The sequence below is a fragment of the Oncorhynchus gorbuscha genome, linkage group LG11 (assembly GCF_021184085.1).
Source record: "Oncorhynchus gorbuscha isolate QuinsamMale2020 ecotype Even-year linkage group LG11, OgorEven_v1.0, whole genome shotgun sequence".
In the NCBI taxonomy this organism is placed as follows: Eukaryota; Metazoa; Chordata; class Actinopteri; order Salmoniformes; family Salmonidae; genus Oncorhynchus; species Oncorhynchus gorbuscha.
The window spans coordinates 48,477,995-48,496,853 of record NC_060183.1 but is presented as its reverse complement, the minus strand read 5'-3'; the positions used below and the strand labels follow the sequence as shown (position 1 = coordinate 48,496,853).

Here is an 18,859-nt window from a genome sequence, read left to right as displayed (position 1 = left end):
AGAGATGTTCGATCGGGTTTAAGTCCAGGCTCTGGCAGGGCCACTCAGGGACATTCAGAGACTTATTCCAAAACCGCATTGTCTTGGCTGTGTGCTTAGTGTCGTTGTCCAGTTGTAAGGTGACCATTCGCACCAGTCTGAGCGCTCTGGAGCAGGTTTTCATCAAGGATCTCTCTGTACTTTGCTCTGTTCATCTTTCCCTCCATCCTGACTAGTCTCCCAGTCCCTATCGCTGAAAAACATCCCCACAGTATGATGCTGCCACCAACATGCTTCAGCATAGGGATGGTACCAGGTTTCCTCCAGATGTGACGCTTGGTATTCAGACCATAGAGTTCTAACTTGGTTTCACCAGACCAGACAATCTTGTTTCTCAAGGTCTGAGAGTCCTTTCAGTGACCTTTGGCAAACTCCAAGTGCTGCCATGTGCATTTTACTGAGGAGTGGCTTCCGTCTGGACACTACCATAAAGACCTGATTGGTGGAGTGCTGCAGAGATGGTTGTCCTTCTGGAAGGTTCTCCTATATCCACAGGGGAACTCTGGAGCTCTGTCAGTGACCATTGTGTTCTTGGTAATCTCCCTGACCAACGCCTTTCTCCCCTGATTTCTCCCCTGGTGGTTCCAAACTTCTTCCATTTAAGAATGATTGAGGCCACTGTGTTCTTGGAGACCTTCAATGCTGCAGAAATGTTTTGGGACCCTTCTCCAGATCTATACCTCATCACAATCCTGTCTCGGAGCTCTACGGACAATTCCTTCAACCTCATGGCTTTGTTTTTGCTCTGACATGCACTGTCAGCTGTGGGACCTTTATATAGACAGGTGTGTGAATTTACCACAGATGGACTCCAATCAAGTTGTAGAAACATCTTAAGGATGATAAATGGAAACAGGATGCACCTGAACTCAATTTCGAGTCTCACAGCAAAGGGTCTGAATACTTATGTAAATATGGTATTTCTGTTGTTTAAAATATATATATAATCAATTTTAGAATAAGGCTGTGGGCGAATCTATTTATTAGTATAGCCTACATGGTGTATTTTACCAACATAAATTAACAAATGGCAAACAAACATTGCACTTTGCAGTCGTATCATGAGAACAATTGAACCATGAAGTAAGCCCTCTGTTATTATTTTAAACTTTGTTTCTGTCTTCCTGTGTTTTCATTGTTGGTCAATGCTTATAAGATTGTTGCAGTCTTGTTAACATTACATCATAAAACTGTTATATGGGAATGGCTTGTGAATTATTAATATTGAATCTTCTCAAAAGCAACACAAATAAAATAAAAACATTTTTTTACAGAATATAATATTTGGTTTAAGGCAAACAGTGATTATAATAATCTATTATCTCAAAATGAAAATCCTGACTGAAAATCCATGAAAGATTGCAGTGAAAGATGACAGGAATCTGAATGTTTTTCTCTTGGTTTGTAATATAGTCTATAGAGTAGGGCCAGGATGATACCAGTATCGCGAAGTGGATTAACTTCTTCAGGAAAACAGCCCTAATGTTGGAAACAAATATCATTATGTTGTCATCCAGAGTCCGATGTATATGTTTTCTATCTACAGCACACAATATTTCACATACAGTACAGCAGGTTTGTAAAGGACCAAAGAGAGATCTGCTTCGTGTATTTATTTTTGCCATGGAAAAAATATTGCGATACTGGTATTGTCACAGCCTTATTGTAGAGGTGGCTTTCATCTGAATCAGAAGCCCAATCAGCCAGCCTGTCTGTGGGAGCAGAGGTGTGTGGTTTGCCTCAGTTCGTGGGAGCAGGGGTCTGTGGTTGGTCTCAGTACCCAGCAGCGTAGCCCCATTTCCTGGGGTCGGATTCAGCATGGAGCCGGTCTCCCTGGCGCACCACTGCCTGAACCACAGCCCCTGAGGCTGTCAGGAACTCTGTCTCATGGTTCTTCAAAGCCAGACCTGCCATCACCATCTGTAAGGAAAGCTTACTCATTGTGACACTCCTTTTTATGCACTGTAGAGTATGTGAATTCACTGTCGTCAATCTTCTAACCCACCTCGTCAAACCCGGGCTCTCCCAGTGTGGTGTTAGGACTCAGCTGGTTGTGGATTCTAGGATCTGCCACAGCTTTCTTCAGGTCGTAGTTAAAGTACAGCGTGTTGAGAATCACCTGCAGAATGAACAGCCAACAATTCAGTCACAGACGACAACTTGGTAGAATGCAAAGAAAGTATTAGAGTACTTTCACACAGCAATGAAAGGGCATTGTAGCCTGATGTACCGTGGCAGTTGCCGTGGTGATCTTTGTTCCTCCTGAGCCCCCCACCACCATCTTGACATTGTTGCTCCTCTTGTCAAAGAGAATGGCTGGACACATAGAAGACAAGGGCCTCTTACCTGGGGAGAGATAACAAGGCAGTTAGGCCCATCCTTATCCACCACTAAGTACCAATTTCTGCTATTAGAGCCGGGTGGTGACCGGAAAAGTGTGGCGTCTGTACAGATGGAGCCCTTACCTGGTCTGATGAAGTTGTTTGGTGAAGGAGGCACTCCAAAGCCATTGGTGATGAGAGGGGAGCTGAAGTCGTCCATCTCATTGTTGAGGAGGATTCCTGTAGATTGTGACATGACTTTGGAGCCAAAACTAAGGAGGAAATAGAAAAGAATGATAATGAGGACCAGCTCCAGTTAATTTTTCTAATGAAATGTTTAACTGGGACATGATTCCTACAATTGATTGATGGTGCTGGTGGCTGCCACTGCACTCCCGTCCTCTGCCACCACAGACAGATGTGCTGTCCCGTGGTTCTCGGGGACAAAGTACTCTGGCTCATAGTAGTTCATGTGATGGGTGGTATCATCTGTAATCTTCTGACGGAGGGCATCGGCAAAGTAGTCTGAGGTCATGTTGCGGATGAGCTGAAGAGGCGAGGGGACAAGAGAATGAGTCTCAAATGAATGCCCAATACTAAAACGAACCATTTAGAACAGTCTAGAATGATGAAGCTGTACTGGTTTGCATTTACAGAAATTCCAACACAGCACCTGTACAAATAGTCTCTTGGTAGACAGAAGTTCATTTCAATCAATAATCCAATCAACTCTCTTATATGAGCATATTTAATAAAAGGGCTTACCAAGAAAACAGGATTTCAATGTTGCTTCATCTATGATCAGGCTATTAGCTGGCCAAATGTAGGCTACATTAAAAGTGCAATACTTTTAATATAACCATAACCATGTGTTAGTGTGGGTTTTCAGTGAATTTATGTAAATCACGAAGCTCATCTGTATTTCCTTTGGTGCAGGAATAGGGGTTAAACTATGATTTTTCATTGTCCTCGTTTCCATAATGTTGCCATTATTGTTTGTGTCTCTCTGCCGCTGTTTTCACAGACACCCAAATATCACCTTTGTTTATGGGCCTATTAATCAACGAGACACCTGATATTTGTTACTATTATTCTGTGTTATTATTAGCCATTGACACTGTTATTGTTTTTATTTGATTTATTCCACCTTCATTTAACCAGGTAGAGGATTGGTACGATGGTCAGTTTTACAAGGGTATGTTTTGCAGCATGAGTGAAGGATGCTTTGAAAAAATAGGAGTTGAGTGCAATTGTTGGGTCAGTCACCTGTAACTGCTCATCCAATGGATTAAAGCTGAGAAAAACAAATCGCTGCCTTTTTTTGGTTGAGTGCTCCAACTCCTTTCTACTTCGAATTAATCCTTCTGTAAGTTTTTCTTGGCAAGCCCTTTTGTTGGATTTCTTGACATTGTTACCAAGCATCCCTCTTGTCTCTATTTATTTGCTGTAGCTCGGAGGCCTACCTGAAATCATATCCATATTAACTGTCTCCAATGAACATGAACTTATTGACCCATGACATTCCAACACATACAGTACTATGAGCCGTTGATTGAATATGATCAGTAAGTGATTGAGAGTACTATTGAATATAAACTCTGGGGAAGATGGGAGTGAGACTTACATCAGAGATATTGAGGAAGGGGAAGATGGGAGTGAGACTTACATCAGAGATATTGAGGAAGGGGAAGATGGGAGTGAGACTTACATCAGAGATATTGAGGAAGGGGAAGATGGGAGTGAGACTTACATCAGAGATATTGAGGAAGGGGAAGATGGGAGTGAGACTTACATCAGAGATATTGAGGAAGTTTGGATCTCCCAGCATGCTTCGCTTGGCGTAAGCAAATCGGAAGGCCTCAACCATGCGGTGGTACGTGAGGATCTTCTTCTCAGTGCTGGAGACACTGTCTGAGGTGAAGTTGTATCCTGAAAACAGTAACCAGTTCAACCATAGCCACCATCTTTACATGTATTAAACAATAATAGAGTACGTTCAATTTGATCAGGTGAAGTTGACATTCAAAGGGTGTTACTCTCGATATAAAAGTTCTGTTCATTCTGTTTCCCTATTCCAGACTCTCAGTGTTAGAACTGTTTTAGTTCACAGCCATAGAGGAGGAGAGGATGGGGAAAAAACGAAAGAGAACTGTAACCAAATGGAATTGTTTGATGAATTTCAGCTGACAGGCAGTAGCAGAAGTCATGGTGAACTGTCAGGATGAAGGGCTTGAGCGGGCCCTGGCATGCCAGTGTTATGTGATTCCCCCACCACTCGTCTGTGTCCAATTAGAGGTAAATTGGTCAGATTAGTGTTTGCGGTAGAGGCAGAGAGCCACTGTAAGTGGGGCGGCCAGGCAGAGGAGCCACAGGAAGAGATGGTTTAGTTTAATTAGGTAGTTTAAATACTCTGGATTAAAGTTTTCATCTAATCCCCTGACAGACACTGTCATATTATATAGCTACTGTACTGGGAACCAGCAGAGAGAGGGAGTCTGGAGGAAGTACTCTATTGACTAGATATCCAATAGACCCCGGGCATTAATGTGAAGCTGAAACAGAGCTGGGGATGAGAAGAGGAGATGTATTTTTACACCCCAATTACTGGTCAGTCAGCAGCACCACCACCGAACAGAAGGTGGTTATCTATCTGAATATGCATGGTCAAGAGAGAGAGACATGGAGCATACAGTAACGGGATGAGATAGACCAGGGCTGCTATAATGGTAATGAACAGTTCAGCATCATTTTCCGCAGTTAACAGTGCTGACGGAGCACCAGGCCTGCAGAGCAGAGTGCCTCGGGTGTGATGGCTCAGAAAACAATTCTCTTTGGTTCTTAATTACTCCTATCTGGAGCAGCTGCCACATCTCTAATACATTTGTACTGTAGCACGAGAGTGACAGGCTGTCCAAATGTGACTCAAATATTTTTCCAAACCTCCTTAAATAGAACAGCCACAGTTTGATGTTGAATTACAACTCTGTGTCATCAGGTTGAAGACTTACCATCCAGGATGTTGAGCATGAGGGACAGGACAGGGCCACTGGCTGGGGCGTTGGGCACATACATGATGTACTCCCCCACATTAGAATTGAGAGGACTCTCATCCAAAAAAGGCTTGTAGTTCTTTAGGTCGTCCAGTGTGATGATACCATCTGAAACACATACCGGTAAACAGACAATAAGACACTGTTTCTGTTAAGATGTTCAGCCAGCAGACCCTGAATGAAATTCAATCAAAAGTGCGGTTTGTTAATATTTGGTAGATATAAGGGAGAAGCCAACCTGCTGACTGAATGTCCCTCACAAGGTTCTCTGCCAGTGGGCCCTCGTAAAAAGCATTAGGCCCCTCATTTGCTATTGTTTCATAGGTGTCAGCAAGTTTAGTAAAGGTGATGGTGTCGTTTTCCTTCAGGATGGTACCATTTTTGTCACAAAACACCTCACTTAAAGAGAGACCAAAAACAGAGATGTCAGAGACAACATATGAGACACTGAGCTCTCATGCTTGGTAATAAGGGCAAAAATCATCTTAAAAGGGGAGTATCTCCTCACGTGAAAATTTGACCCTCTGTACAGTAACTCAGATCACCACTCCATATTATGCCCCCCTTATAGGCATTCTTACCATAAAGCTGTGTCACTAGTGATGGTTTTTCTGTTCTTGGCGATAGCAGTGGCCAATGCCCTGCCCAAAGGAAAGCCCTTCCGTGCCAACTGGATTGCAGGCTGGAACAGCTCTCTCCATGGCAATTTTCCATGGCGATCGTGTGCCAGCTCGTACCCACGGATCTCCCCTGGTATGGCGATGGACAACCCTCCTGCCAAACGTTACTGCCATACATTACTGCCAAACGTTCCGGTACAACTTATCTCTGTATCTTTGACTCTTATCGCAAGGCCATCACTCATTGTAAACGTACGCCTTTCAACCATTTTCTGGTGTTAGGTAACTGGTAAAACATTACCTTTCTTGGCTAACTGAGTGCTATTCCCAAACATGTCCTCTGTCGCGGTGGCGGGAGCCGTCTCCCTGGAATCAATGGTCTCTACCTTTCCTTTGAAGGAAGTCAAAATCATCTTTTGAACATCACACCAAGGTTTTACATTTCCTGTTTTTAGTTCAGGCGTCATTGTTGACATAAATAAAGATAAATATGGTGTAGTTTTAAGTCAAGGATTAGGGCTCTGACTGTACCAGTTTTGGCATCATAGATAGTGAAGAAGAGTCCTCCACCAATGCCCATGCTGTGGGCGTTCATCAGCCCAACACACAGCAAGGCAGCAATAGATGCATCCACTGCAGAGCCACCTTTTTGCAATGTGTCTCTGAGATTTACAGACACACCCACGCAGAAAAAAGTTTATATTCAGTGGCCCTAATTTGCATACAAATGCACTAGTTCATAAAGAAACAGCAGGCAGTTTACACAGACAAAATGAATTATCATGAAAAATGGGAAGGATTTGAGATGACGGATGAACATAAATAGACTCAGAAGCAGGAGCATATTTGTATGTTCAGACCAAGAAAAACTTATTAGGCCTGCTTGGAACAGCATGCTTTGAAACCGGTATCTTTGTGTCTGGATGTCTACAAAAAACATTTAAATGAGTAATTTGTTGGTGTGGAAATGTATGAGTCTGGTACTGTATATACTGTATGTGTTTGCGTGAGAGTTCTTACCTGCCGATTTCTGAGCATGGGCCAGCATCAGCTGCCACGGCAGCCCTGGAGTAGGAATGGTCATTTGAGGTCGACCTGCTCCCCAGCCCAAAGAACACACCCACGAAGGTGCTCACGGCAGCCACCAGCAGCACCACCAGACCCACCACTATGGACTTGTGGACCATCTTTCTGTCAGGGAAACACAGGACATCATATTACAGTCAATCTCAAATGAAGGGAGTTATATAAACACATAGAAACACCCCCACACAAAAGTACTCTCAAAATTGCAAAACACATGAGCAAAGGCAAAAGACAGTGCATCACAATTGTACAGTGTGAGTTGTTGGTCAATTCTTACATTCTGTTCAGATATGAAACCATGCCATTACTACTCACCTCACTCCTCACTGACACAAATGACTGATGACTGGCTAAAATTCATTTATAATAATATGATTGTGGTAGCTTTTTTGTTGGACTTCAGTGCAGCTTTTGATATTATTGCTAATAACCTATTGCTGAAAACACTTAAGTGTTATGGATTTACATCCTCTGCCTTATCATGGATTGAGAGGTAACTATCTAACAGAGCACATAAGGTTTTCGTTAATGGAAGCCTCTCTAATGCAATTACAGTTGAGTGTGGTGTACCGCATGGCAGCAGGCTTGGGCCATTATTGTTTTTCTGTTTTTACTAATGACTTCCCACTGACCTTGAATAAAGCCAGTGTGTCTATGTACACTGACAATTTAGCAGCATACATGTCGGCTACGACATTAAAATAAATAACTGACACCCTTAACATAGAGCTCCAGTAAGTTTTAGAATGGGTAACTAGCAATAGGCTGGTGCTAAATATATTTTAAAAAGGCAATGTTTTTGGAACAAATCACTCACTCAAACCTAAACCTCTAGATATATATCTAGATATATTATTGAATAATGTGGTGATTGAGCAAGTTGAGGAGACTAAACTGCTGGGTGTAACCCTAGATAACAAGATGTCATATAGACTCAATGGTTGCTAAAATGAGAAGAGGTCTGTCCATGATAAGGCTTGCTTTGCTTTCTTCACATTGCTTTCTTCACATCTCAGTCAACCTATTTTTGTTGCACCTGGCCTACTGCCCAGTTGTATGGTCAGGTGTGGCAAAGAAGGACATAGGCAAACTGCAGTTGATCCAGAACAGAGCAGCAGGTATTGCACTTAGATGTAGTAACATGAGAGTGAATGTCAGTAACATGCATGTCAGTCTCTCCTGGCTCAAAGTTGAGGAGAGATTGACTGCATCACTTTTGCTCTTTGTGCGACGTGTTGATATGTTGAAGGCACCGATCTGTCTGTTCAAGTAGTTGGCACACAGTTCGGACACTCACTCATTAAATATATTTTTATTTAACCTCTCTAGGGAAGGCGTTCTGCTAGCAGAAACCCTCCACCTTTTTCTGCTGAAAAGGCAACATGCAAAATTCAAAAATATATATTTTAAATATGTAATTTTCACACATTAACAAGTCCAGTACAGAAAATGAAAGATAAACATCTTGTTTATCTACCAATTGTAGAGCGAAAGCACAACATATGATTATGTTAGGTCATAGCCAAGTCAAAAAAACACACAGCCATTTTTTCCAGCCAAAGAGAGGAGTCACAAAAAGCAGAAATATAGATCAAATTAATCACTAACCTTTGATGATCTTCATCAGATGACACTCATATGACATCATGTTACACAATACATGTATAATGTGCATATTTATATCCAAAACCTCAGTTTACATTGGCGCCTTACGTGCAGTAATGTTTTGATTCCAAAACATCCAGTGATTTTGCAGAAATACTCATAATAAACATTGTTAAAAGATATAACTGTTATTCACAGAATTAAAGATAGACTTTTTCTCAATGCAACCACTGTGTCAGATTTTTTTTTAAACTTTACGGAAAAAGCATAATCTGAGGACGGCGCTCAGAACCCCAAAAAACCAGAGGAATATCCGCCATTTTGGAGTCAACAGAAGTTAGAAACAACACCATAAATATTAACTTACCTTTGATGATCTTCATCAGAAGGCACTCCCAGGAATCCCAGTTTGACAATAAATGACTGATTTGTTCTATAAAGTTCCATAAAGTCCTTAACTTATGTCCAAATAGCCACTTGTTGTTAGCGTGTTCAGCCCAGTAATCCATCTTCATGAGGCGCAGGCACTTTGTGCAGACAAAAACTCAAAAAGTTCCGTTACAGTCCTTTAGAAACATATCAAACGATGTATGGAATCAATCTTTAGGATGTTTTTAACATAAAACATCAATAATGATACAACCGGGGAATTCCTTTGTCTGAAGAAAAGCACTGGAAAGAGAGATAACTCTGTCGGGAGTGCGCGTCATGAGACTAAGGCCAAGGCCAGACCACTGACTCAAAGAGGTCTCATGAGCCCCTCCTTTATAGTAGAATCCTCGATCAAGTTTCTAAAGACGGTTGACAACTAGTGGAAGCCGTAGGTAGTGCAATTTTGTCCATATCTCAATGTGTTTCTAAAACTATTTTAGGTAGGTCAAGCTTTGAAAAACTTTTTCTCAGGTTTGAAAAAAAAAATCTCAGGTTTTTGCCTGCATATGATTTCTGCTATACTCACAGACATCATTCAAATGGTTTTAGAAACTTCAGAGTGTTTTCTATCCAATACTAATAATACTATGCATATATTAGCATCTGGGTTAGAGTAGGAGGCAGTTCACTCTGGGCTCGCTAATCATCCAAAAGTGGAAATGCTGCCCCAAAAAAGTTTAACTAAGTAAGTCAGTTAAGAACAAATTCTTATTTACAACGATGGCCTAGGAAAAGTGGGTTAATTTCCTTGTTCCGGGGCAGAACAACATATTTTTACCTTGTCAGCACAGGGATTCGATCTAGCAACCTTTCAGTTACTGGCCCAACACTCTAGCCACAAGGCTACCTGCCACCACAGCTTGCACTGTACTGTATAGATATTGGACAAATAGTGCATTCGGAAAGTATTTAGACCCTTCGCTTAATCCATATTTTGTTACGTTACAGCCTAATTCTAAAATGGATTAAATATTTTTTCCCCTCATCAATCTACACACAATACCCCATAATCACAATGCGAAAATTGTATTATTTATTTTTTATACAGTAATTACACAAATATTCAGACACTGTGCTATGAGACTTGAAATTGAGCTCATGTGCATCCTGTTTCCATTGGTCATCCTTGAGATGTTTCTACAACTTGATTGGAGTCCACCTGTGGTAAATTCAATTGATTGGACATGATTTGGAAAGGCACACACCTGTCTTGATAAGGTCCCACAGTTGACAGTGCACGCCAGAGCAAAAAAACAAGTTATGAGGTTGAAGGAATTGTCCGTAGAGCTCCGAGACAGGATTGTGTCGAGGCACAGATCTGGGGAAGGGTACCAAAAAATGTCTGAAGCATTGAAAGGTCCCCAAGAACACAGTGGCCTCAATCATTCTTAGTTTGGAACCACCAAGACTCTTCCTATATCTGGCCGTCCGGCCAAACTGAGCAAACAGTTGAGAAGAGCCTTCGTCAGGGAGGTGACCAAGAACCCGATGGTCACTCTGACAGGGCTCCAGAGTTCCTCTGTGGATATGGGAGAACCTTCCAGGAGGACAACCATCACTGCAGCACTCCACCAATCAAGCCTTTATGGTACAGTGTCCAGACAGAAGCCACTCCTCAGTAAAAAGCACATGACAGCCTGCTTGGAGTTTGCCAAAAGGACTCTCAGACCATGAGAAACAAGATTCTCAAGTCTGATGACACCAAGATTGAACTATTTTTCCTCACTGCCAAGTGTCACATCTGTAGGAAACCTGGCACCATCCCTAAGGTGAAGCTTGGTGGTGGTAGAATCATGATGTGGTGATGTTTACCAGAGGAAGGGACTAGGAGTCTAGTCAGGACTCAGACTGGGGCGAAGGTTCACCTTCCAACAGGACAACGACACTAAGCACACAGACAAGACAACGCAAGAGTGGCTTCAGAACAAGTCTCTGAATGTCTTTGAGGGACCAAGCCAGAACCCGAACGCTCCCGATGCAACCTGACAGAGCTTGAGAGGATCTGCAAACAAGAATGGGAGAACCTCCGAAAATACAGGTGTGCCAATCTTGTAGCATCATTTACATTTACATTTAAGTCATTTAGCAGACGCTCTTATCCAGAGCGACTTACAAATTACATCATATCCAAGAAGACTCTAGGCTGTAATCGCTGCCAAAGGTGCTTCAACAAAGTACTGAGTAAAGGGTCTGAATACTTATGTAAATGTAATATTTCCGTTTTTTTTTTTTTTTACATTTGCCACCATTGCTAAAAACCTGTGTTTTCATTTGTCATTATGGGTTATTGTGTAGATTGAAGAGGGGGGAAAACAATTGAATCCATTTCAGAATAAGGCTGTGACGTAACAAAATGTGGAAAAAGTCAAGGGGTCTGAATACTTTTGGAATGCACTGTACAGTACTGCATAGAGCTGCGACAATTTCTTGACGGCAGCAACTTCTTGATTTTAGGAATCTTTACTTTAGAATCCGAAACCATCTCCAAATGAATTTCCTGGTGTTCCATAAGTCAAAATCTTATAGTCCCCCTTTGATGCTCTTTCCATGACGAAGACTGACCAGGTGAAAGCTATGATCCCTTATTGATGTCACTTGTTAAATCCACTTCAAACACTGCAGATGAAGGGGACGAGACAGATTAAAGAAGTATTTTCAAGCCTTTAGACAATTGAGACATGGATTGTGTATGTGTGTCATTCAGAGGGTGAAAAAGATGTAAGCACCTTTGAACAGGGTATGGTAGTAGGTGCCAGGCACACCGGTTTGATTGTGTCAAGAACTGCAACGCTTCTGGGGTTTTCAATCTCAACAGTTTCCCATGTGCATCTAGAATGGCCCACCGTCCAAAGGACATCCAGGCAACTTGACACTACTGTGGGAAGTATTGGAGTCAACGTAAGCCAGCATCCCTGTGGAACGCTTTCGACACCTTGAGAGTTCATGCCCCGACAAATTGAGGAAGGTGTTTTGTACACTTTGTGTAAGTAATAACAGCAGAGCGAATAAGTAGGCAAAATTAAAATGGGGGAAAAACAGGCACTCTTCAAGTGTGACTATTTCAAATCAACCAGTCATAACCCACACTATACAAGACTGACCAAGAGATTACATAATTTTTTTTTTAAATAAGAAAAGCTTTGTTCTGTGCCCATTCAGTAACACATCTATTTTTTTGGTGTGGTTTATTGTGTTTCTCTTTGTGTTTGAAGAAGCACTTTTGAATTGCGAATAAAAAAATGTTTTATTGATTTATATTATTTGAATTAGCAGCATATGATAAGCAACATGTGATAAGCATTTTTCTTTCTTTCTTTTTATTTTTGAGCAACATGTAATAAACAACATTTATGGGGAATGTCTGCCTCTGTGTTGAATACAGAGCAGATTTGATACTTTAACAACAACAACAGTCGATGAAAATGATCTGCTCTTTATCGCTGTGTCACATCCATCGGTAGATACTAGCACCAGGTGTAGGTGAGTTACTGTTAAATGTAGAATGATAAATTCACATACAGACACATCTCAGCTCCAGTGGGCAACAGTGAACAGTCACCCACGCACCAAACTGCCCATTTAGTGTTGCCAAAAGATATGACCCATTCTAGCTGACCATAACTCTCTCACCATTGCACATGATCACAACTCACATACACAACCCCCATCGTTAAATACTGTCATCTGCAATGCTTTAAATAACATAGAAACACATTATGTTTTCAAACCCTTTTTCTTTGACAAATGTCATATTATAAGCTACTAATTACCCATCATTGTTAAGGAAGAATATTTCCACTGAGATGCAGACTTTTTACAAAGACTGACTGACACTATTAGCTATTTAGTTAAGGACATTTGGTAAATATATAGACACTGAATCATTTATTGACTTGACTGTTTCCCAGTAACAGAGAGACCTGTTAATTGTTAGAGAAGCGCGGATGTGTTGCCTGCATCAAACCCTACCTCACTGCAGAACTGTAGCTACAATATATGTGAGCACACTGTAATGCAGCACATCCCTCTCTGTGAAGCTTGTGCTGCCTGCAGCCAACAAAATTAAACCAGCAACACAAAAGACTGGAATTTCTCAGCCAGATAATACCTCCCTTCAGTGCTATGTATTTACTGCCATGCAAATTCCTCAGCCTTCAAAGCAACAGCGTTCAACGCGTGTAACATCTCTGGACACTTCCTTTAGCTTGTGTAGCACAGGTGCAGTTGATGAAAATACACAAACCAATCAGTTATTCCCTGTCCTCACTCTTTATAGCATTTTTGTTGTTGTTGTTGCCACGATTGAGCCGTCCATCACCCAAATAATAAAAGATCAGATCCTTCTCTTACCTTGGTGTCTCTCAGGCCTCTGGAACAGACTGGTTGCCAGTGGGTTTCTCACAGTCCTCTGAACAAGTTTGAGCAGTACATAGCACCATATAGGCAATAGCTCTCAATGTGTAACTATTACAATGCCATTAAACATTAACCTACGCCTCCATAAAAGCACATCATCGGTGGTACTGTGGCAAAAGCAGACAGGAACATTCAGAAAACATAAAAATAAGACCCACCTCTCTTATGAGGGAATTCATTTACAAATTAACATCAACATAAAACCATCTATGATGCTGTTTTGTTGCCCCAGATACTGGATATCTGACCAATAGGACAAATTATCTCTTTAACAAATAGACTGCTCTTGTGCTTGGCTGCACACATGAAAGATTAACCACATGAAGCAAAATGGTTGTTGGAGATGAATTCAAACAGGTTAACTGCCATGATTTGAATGTTTAATGTGCTTCTAGAAGCTCTATGCTTTAGCACATTACCAATGCAGCATTCTACCACACGAAAAGGTATAGAAGTGTGGTACACTGCCTGTAGATCTCTTCTCTTGTAGTCTTTTCTGAGAACAACACAGCTGGATTGGTTTTAATGTTTAAGTTCAATGGGTGCAACAAAGGTTGAGATGGTATAAAAATCTTTAATAACACTCCTATATTGCTGAGTTTTATAGATTCTTCATTTTTTTTAAATTCGAGAATGACATAACATCACCTCATTTCACAACAGAATTGTGGTTTTATTTCTTCTTGACACGTAGAATATATTATACAGTAACTGCATCATTGAGTTTCTCGTTAGGTTTAAACTCGCCTATTAAATGGGAATACCAATAGTTAGTTAAATTCTTTTCATTTTACATATTGACTGCATGGGAGTGTCATTACCAGCCTGATTCACGGCTCATAATAAACATTAATTGATATTATGTGAGTATGGAGTGGAAGACACGTTTCCTTTATATTGTATAGTTTGTATGCATTGTTGGACTGTATAAACAAAACAAAAACATCTACATTGATTAGCCTATGTGATAATATGGATTATGATAATTCATATCACAATTTACATTCCTGCACTCTAAAAAATGCTGGGTTAAATATAACCCAAATTGGGTTATTTGGTAACTCAGCGCTGGGTAAATTATGGACAGAACACAAGCTGGTTATATTTACGTGTTGGGGTTGCTTGGATTACCCAAACGGTTAATTTAACCAACAGTTTTTTTTACCATCAGTTGGGTCGACCCAGCAGCAAGGTCTTTTTTAATGTAATCAATCTGTTATTTTAGGGGGCGTGGCCTAGTAGGGGCGTGGCTTTCACATTATTATTTTTGGCCACCCGTAAGAGTAAATGTCATTCCTGTTCATCATTTTAAAGGTGCTACACCTAGAATCTCTCTTAATTTCTCCCCTATGTGGAAGCTAGGTGAATTGCAACAGCACTAGGCTATTTTCAAAACAAATCTCCCCCTATTCCGCCTCCTATTACCCCGTAACATGGTGGAGACTCGTGCTTGAGCCTTTTACTTTCGGTTTTGTTCCACCAGCTTCAAAAAGCTGTTAAAACTATATTTGTTGTTATTGAAAATATATTTCACAGCGATTTAGATGATACAATTATTCCCTACACTATTCAATGATTGTTTTCTCATCAGGAAATGAGTGATTTCTACATTGGCCACTCAACCTAATTTCCACTGGATAGCACAGCCACAAAGTCAAAACAGCTTTTCCATTTTGACAACAGATGCCGCGCCGGGAATATCACACCCAATCACAACACTGGCAGGTAAGTAATACAGTGAAATACTATAATTCCACTGTTACTGCAGATATATTATGGACATTTTTTTCTGAAAATACAATGCAAAATTGAATATATCCTATATGTAGCGTAGCACCTTTAAGTTTGTACACTGCAAATTTCAATTTTCCTTGAATATTTTTTCACGTTACATATTATAATATAACATTCATAACAATATTATTTACATATCCCAACACTGGGATATGCATAGGCTCCTGGGGCCCGATTCAGAACTGGAAACGTAGCGCATTTCCTATTCACGTCTTTCCTATGCACTTCCCAATAGTTGGTATTCAGACTTACCTTAACTGATTTTCTCGTGGAGTTTTTATTCAATAGGGTTTTCACTACATTTATCTAAAGCCATCCATTTGAATTTGGTGTACCTTTAATTAGAATTTTCTCACCAGACTCACTAGAATATAGGGAGAGAACGGTTCAGAATACGAGGTGAAAGAAAACAGCCATCTAAATATATGCATAGTTGTCTCCGTTTCAGCATTTCTGATTTAAAATACTCTGATCTTGTAGATTATTTGGGCAAATTTCAGGGTTAGGAAAGTATGTATGAATCATAAAATAATTATTTGGAGAGCCTTTGCGCATGACATATATTGATGAATCAAATATATTGATGAATCAAATATACAGTGGTTTGATTCATCTTGAAAGTTGCCATATTCAAGTTCAATCCATTAAATATTGTAAGGTGAAAAAAAGTACACAAGGGGTTTATAACCATAGTCCTATAAATCTGACGTCCTGTGTGATCTTATGTACGCTCCCTCTAATTCTCCCATCTCTCTCTCTCTCTCTCTCTCTCTCTCTCTCTCTCTCTCTCTCTCTCTCTCTCTCTCTCTCTCTCTCTCTCTCTCTCTCTCGGAGGACCTGAGAGCCCCAGGACCATGCTTCAGGACTACCTGGCCTGACAACTCTTGGCTGTCCCCGTCCCAAGTCCACCTGGTCACGCTGCTTTCTGCTGTTCGAAACCTGCTGTTTCGACCCTCACTCTCTCTCTCTCTCTCTCTCTTCTCCCCCGCACCTGCTGTCTCGACCTCGGAATGCTCCGTTATGAAAAGCCAACTGACATTTATTCCTGAGGTGCTGCCCTGTCGCGACCCTCTATAAGCACTGTGATTATTATTTGACGCTGCTGGTCATCTATGAAAGTTTGAACATCTAGAAGAACAATCTGGCCTTATACTCTCCACCCGGCACAGCCAGAAGAGGATTGACATGTACACTACCGGTCAAAAGTTTTAAAACACCTACACACCTATGCTTTTCCTTCACTCTGTGGTCAGAATCATTCTAAACCATCTCAATTTGGTTGAGGTCAGGGAATTGTGGAGGCCAGGTCATCTGAACTCCAGGTCATATGCGCTCCATCACTCTCCTTCTTGGCAAAATAGCCCTTACACAGCCTGGAGGTGGGATATCACTGGATGGGATATCACTCCAGAATGCTGTGGTAGCCATGCTGGTTAAGTGTGCCTTGAATTCTAAATAAATCACAGACAGTGTCACCAGCAAAGCACCCCCAGTCCATAGCACCTCCCCCTCCATGCGTCACGGTGGGAAATTCACACCAACCCAAAATCTCAAATTTGGACTCCAGACCAAAGGACACATTTCCTCCGGTCTAATGTCCATTGCTCGTGTTACTTGGCTCAAGTAAGTCTCTTCTTATTATTGGTGTCCTTCAGTAGTGTTTTCTTTGCAGAACTCGACCATGAAGGCCTGATTCACAAGGTCTCCTCTGAACAGTTGATGTTGAGATGTGTCTGTTACTTGAACTTATTTTTGGTTGCAATTTCTGAGGCTGGTAACTCTAATGAACTTGTCCTCTGTAGCAGAGGTAACTCTGGTTCTTCCATTCCTGTGGCAGTTCTCTTGAGAGACAGTTTCATCATAGTGCTTAATGGTTTTTGTGACCTTCCTGTCTTAAAGTAATGATGGGCTGTCATTTCTCTTTGCTTATTTGAGCTTTTCTTACTAATGAAGCCGATTGAGAGAATGCCAAGTGTGAAAAGCTGTCATCACGGCAAAGGGTAGATATTTGAAGAATCTCAAATATAGCATATATTTTGATTTGTTTAACACTTTTTTGGTTACTACATGATTCCATATGTTATTTCATAGTTTTGATGTCTCACTATTATTCTACAATGTAGAAAATAGTAAAATAAAGAAACCCTTGAAAGAGTAGGTGTTCTAAAAATTTTGACCAGTAGCGTATCTAAAACCCCAGAGAGCAAGAGAGCAAGCAATGCAAATGTAGAAGCACGGTGGCAAGGAAAATCTCCCTAGAAAGGCAGGAACCTAGGAAGAAACGTAGAGAGGAATCAGGCTCTGAAGTCAACCTTCAGAGCCTGGTTCCACTCTATGTTACTTACTCCCTAGGTTCTGTCTTTTCCAGGGAGTTTTTCCTAGACACCATGATTCTGCATTGCTTGCTCTCTGGGGTTTTAGGTTCGGTTTCTGTTTAAGCACTCTGTGACAGCTGCTGATTTAAAAACGGCTTTATAATACATTGGATTGATTGGTTGATTGAGGACCCCCTACTGGTGAAATAGTCATGATTCCACAAGCCTCTCTTTCACATGTCATTCCCAATAAAGGGCTTATTGGAGCTGTCATTTGTGATTGAGACTTGTAAAAGCATGCTTTAAACAATGTACATTTGTTGATTGCTAGGCCTACAAATATGATTATTTCTTGGTACATTTGACGAGATTGTGAACGACTCTTGGCGGAATGCATTGCTTGACTGCTGTGACGGTGATAAGCACAAAATCATTGGTGAACCGCAGCACCCCAAATAATTTGTTCTTGAGTTTGCGTTTGTTGAGCAAAGGCTGTGTAGGTTTAGGTTCTACAAAGCGGTGTCCATCATAATAACATTCAATAATCAATTAATTGCATTCATTCTTGCACAATGCGATCAATTATCAACCCAGAGCTTGAAGAAGTATCATGTGCAAATATTGAACAATCCAGGTAATGAATTTAGAGATTTAACCAGAAAGACTCACAGTTGTAATTGATGCCAAAGGTGATTCTAACATGCATCATGAACTGGGTGATTCGAGCCCTGAATGCTAATTGGCTGACAGCCATGGCATATCAGACTGTATAACACGGGTATGACAAAACAATTTTGTTACTGCTCTAATTACATTGGTAAACAGTTTATAATAGCAATAAGGCACCTCTGTGGTTTATGGTATATGGCCAATATACCACGGCTAAGGGCTGTATCCAGGCACTCCGCATTGGGTCGTGCATAAGAACAGGCATTAGCCGTGGTATACTGGCCTTATACCATTGTTGCTTGATTGACTCAGGGGTGTGCATACCTATGCAAATGAGATATTTCTGTATTTCATTTTCAATACATTTGCAAAAATGTCTAAAAACATGTTTTCACTTTGTCATTATAGGGTATTGTGTGTAGATGGGTGAGAAAAACGATTGAATACATGTTTAATTCAGGCTGTAACACAACAGAATGTGGAATAAATCAAGGGGTAAGAATACTTTCTGA

The 18,859-nt window shown here is 40.9% G+C and overlaps 1 protein-coding gene across 1 annotated transcript; it reads right to left on the bottom strand.

The window, feature by feature from the left end:
- Positions 1 to 1,004: 1,004 nt before the first annotated feature.
- ggt1b (gamma-glutamyltransferase 1b) lies at positions 1,005 to 13,660 on the bottom strand. Its single transcript, XM_046369928.1, has 13 exons — positions 13,504 to 13,660; positions 7,051 to 7,221; positions 6,562 to 6,692; positions 6,332 to 6,421; positions 5,992 to 6,184; positions 5,649 to 5,809; positions 5,369 to 5,518; positions 4,153 to 4,289; positions 2,720 to 2,907; positions 2,505 to 2,632; positions 2,270 to 2,385; positions 2,045 to 2,158; positions 1,005 to 1,959 (listed from the first exon to the last, which is right to left on the bottom strand). Exons 2-13 carry the CDS (start codon positions 7,215 to 7,217, stop codon positions 1,813 to 1,815), a joined length of 1,722 nt encoding a protein of 573 aa, XP_046225884.1. The 5' UTR covers positions 7,218 to 7,221; positions 13,504 to 13,660; the 3' UTR covers positions 1,005 to 1,812.
- Positions 13,661 to 18,859: the final 5,199 nt, after the last annotated feature.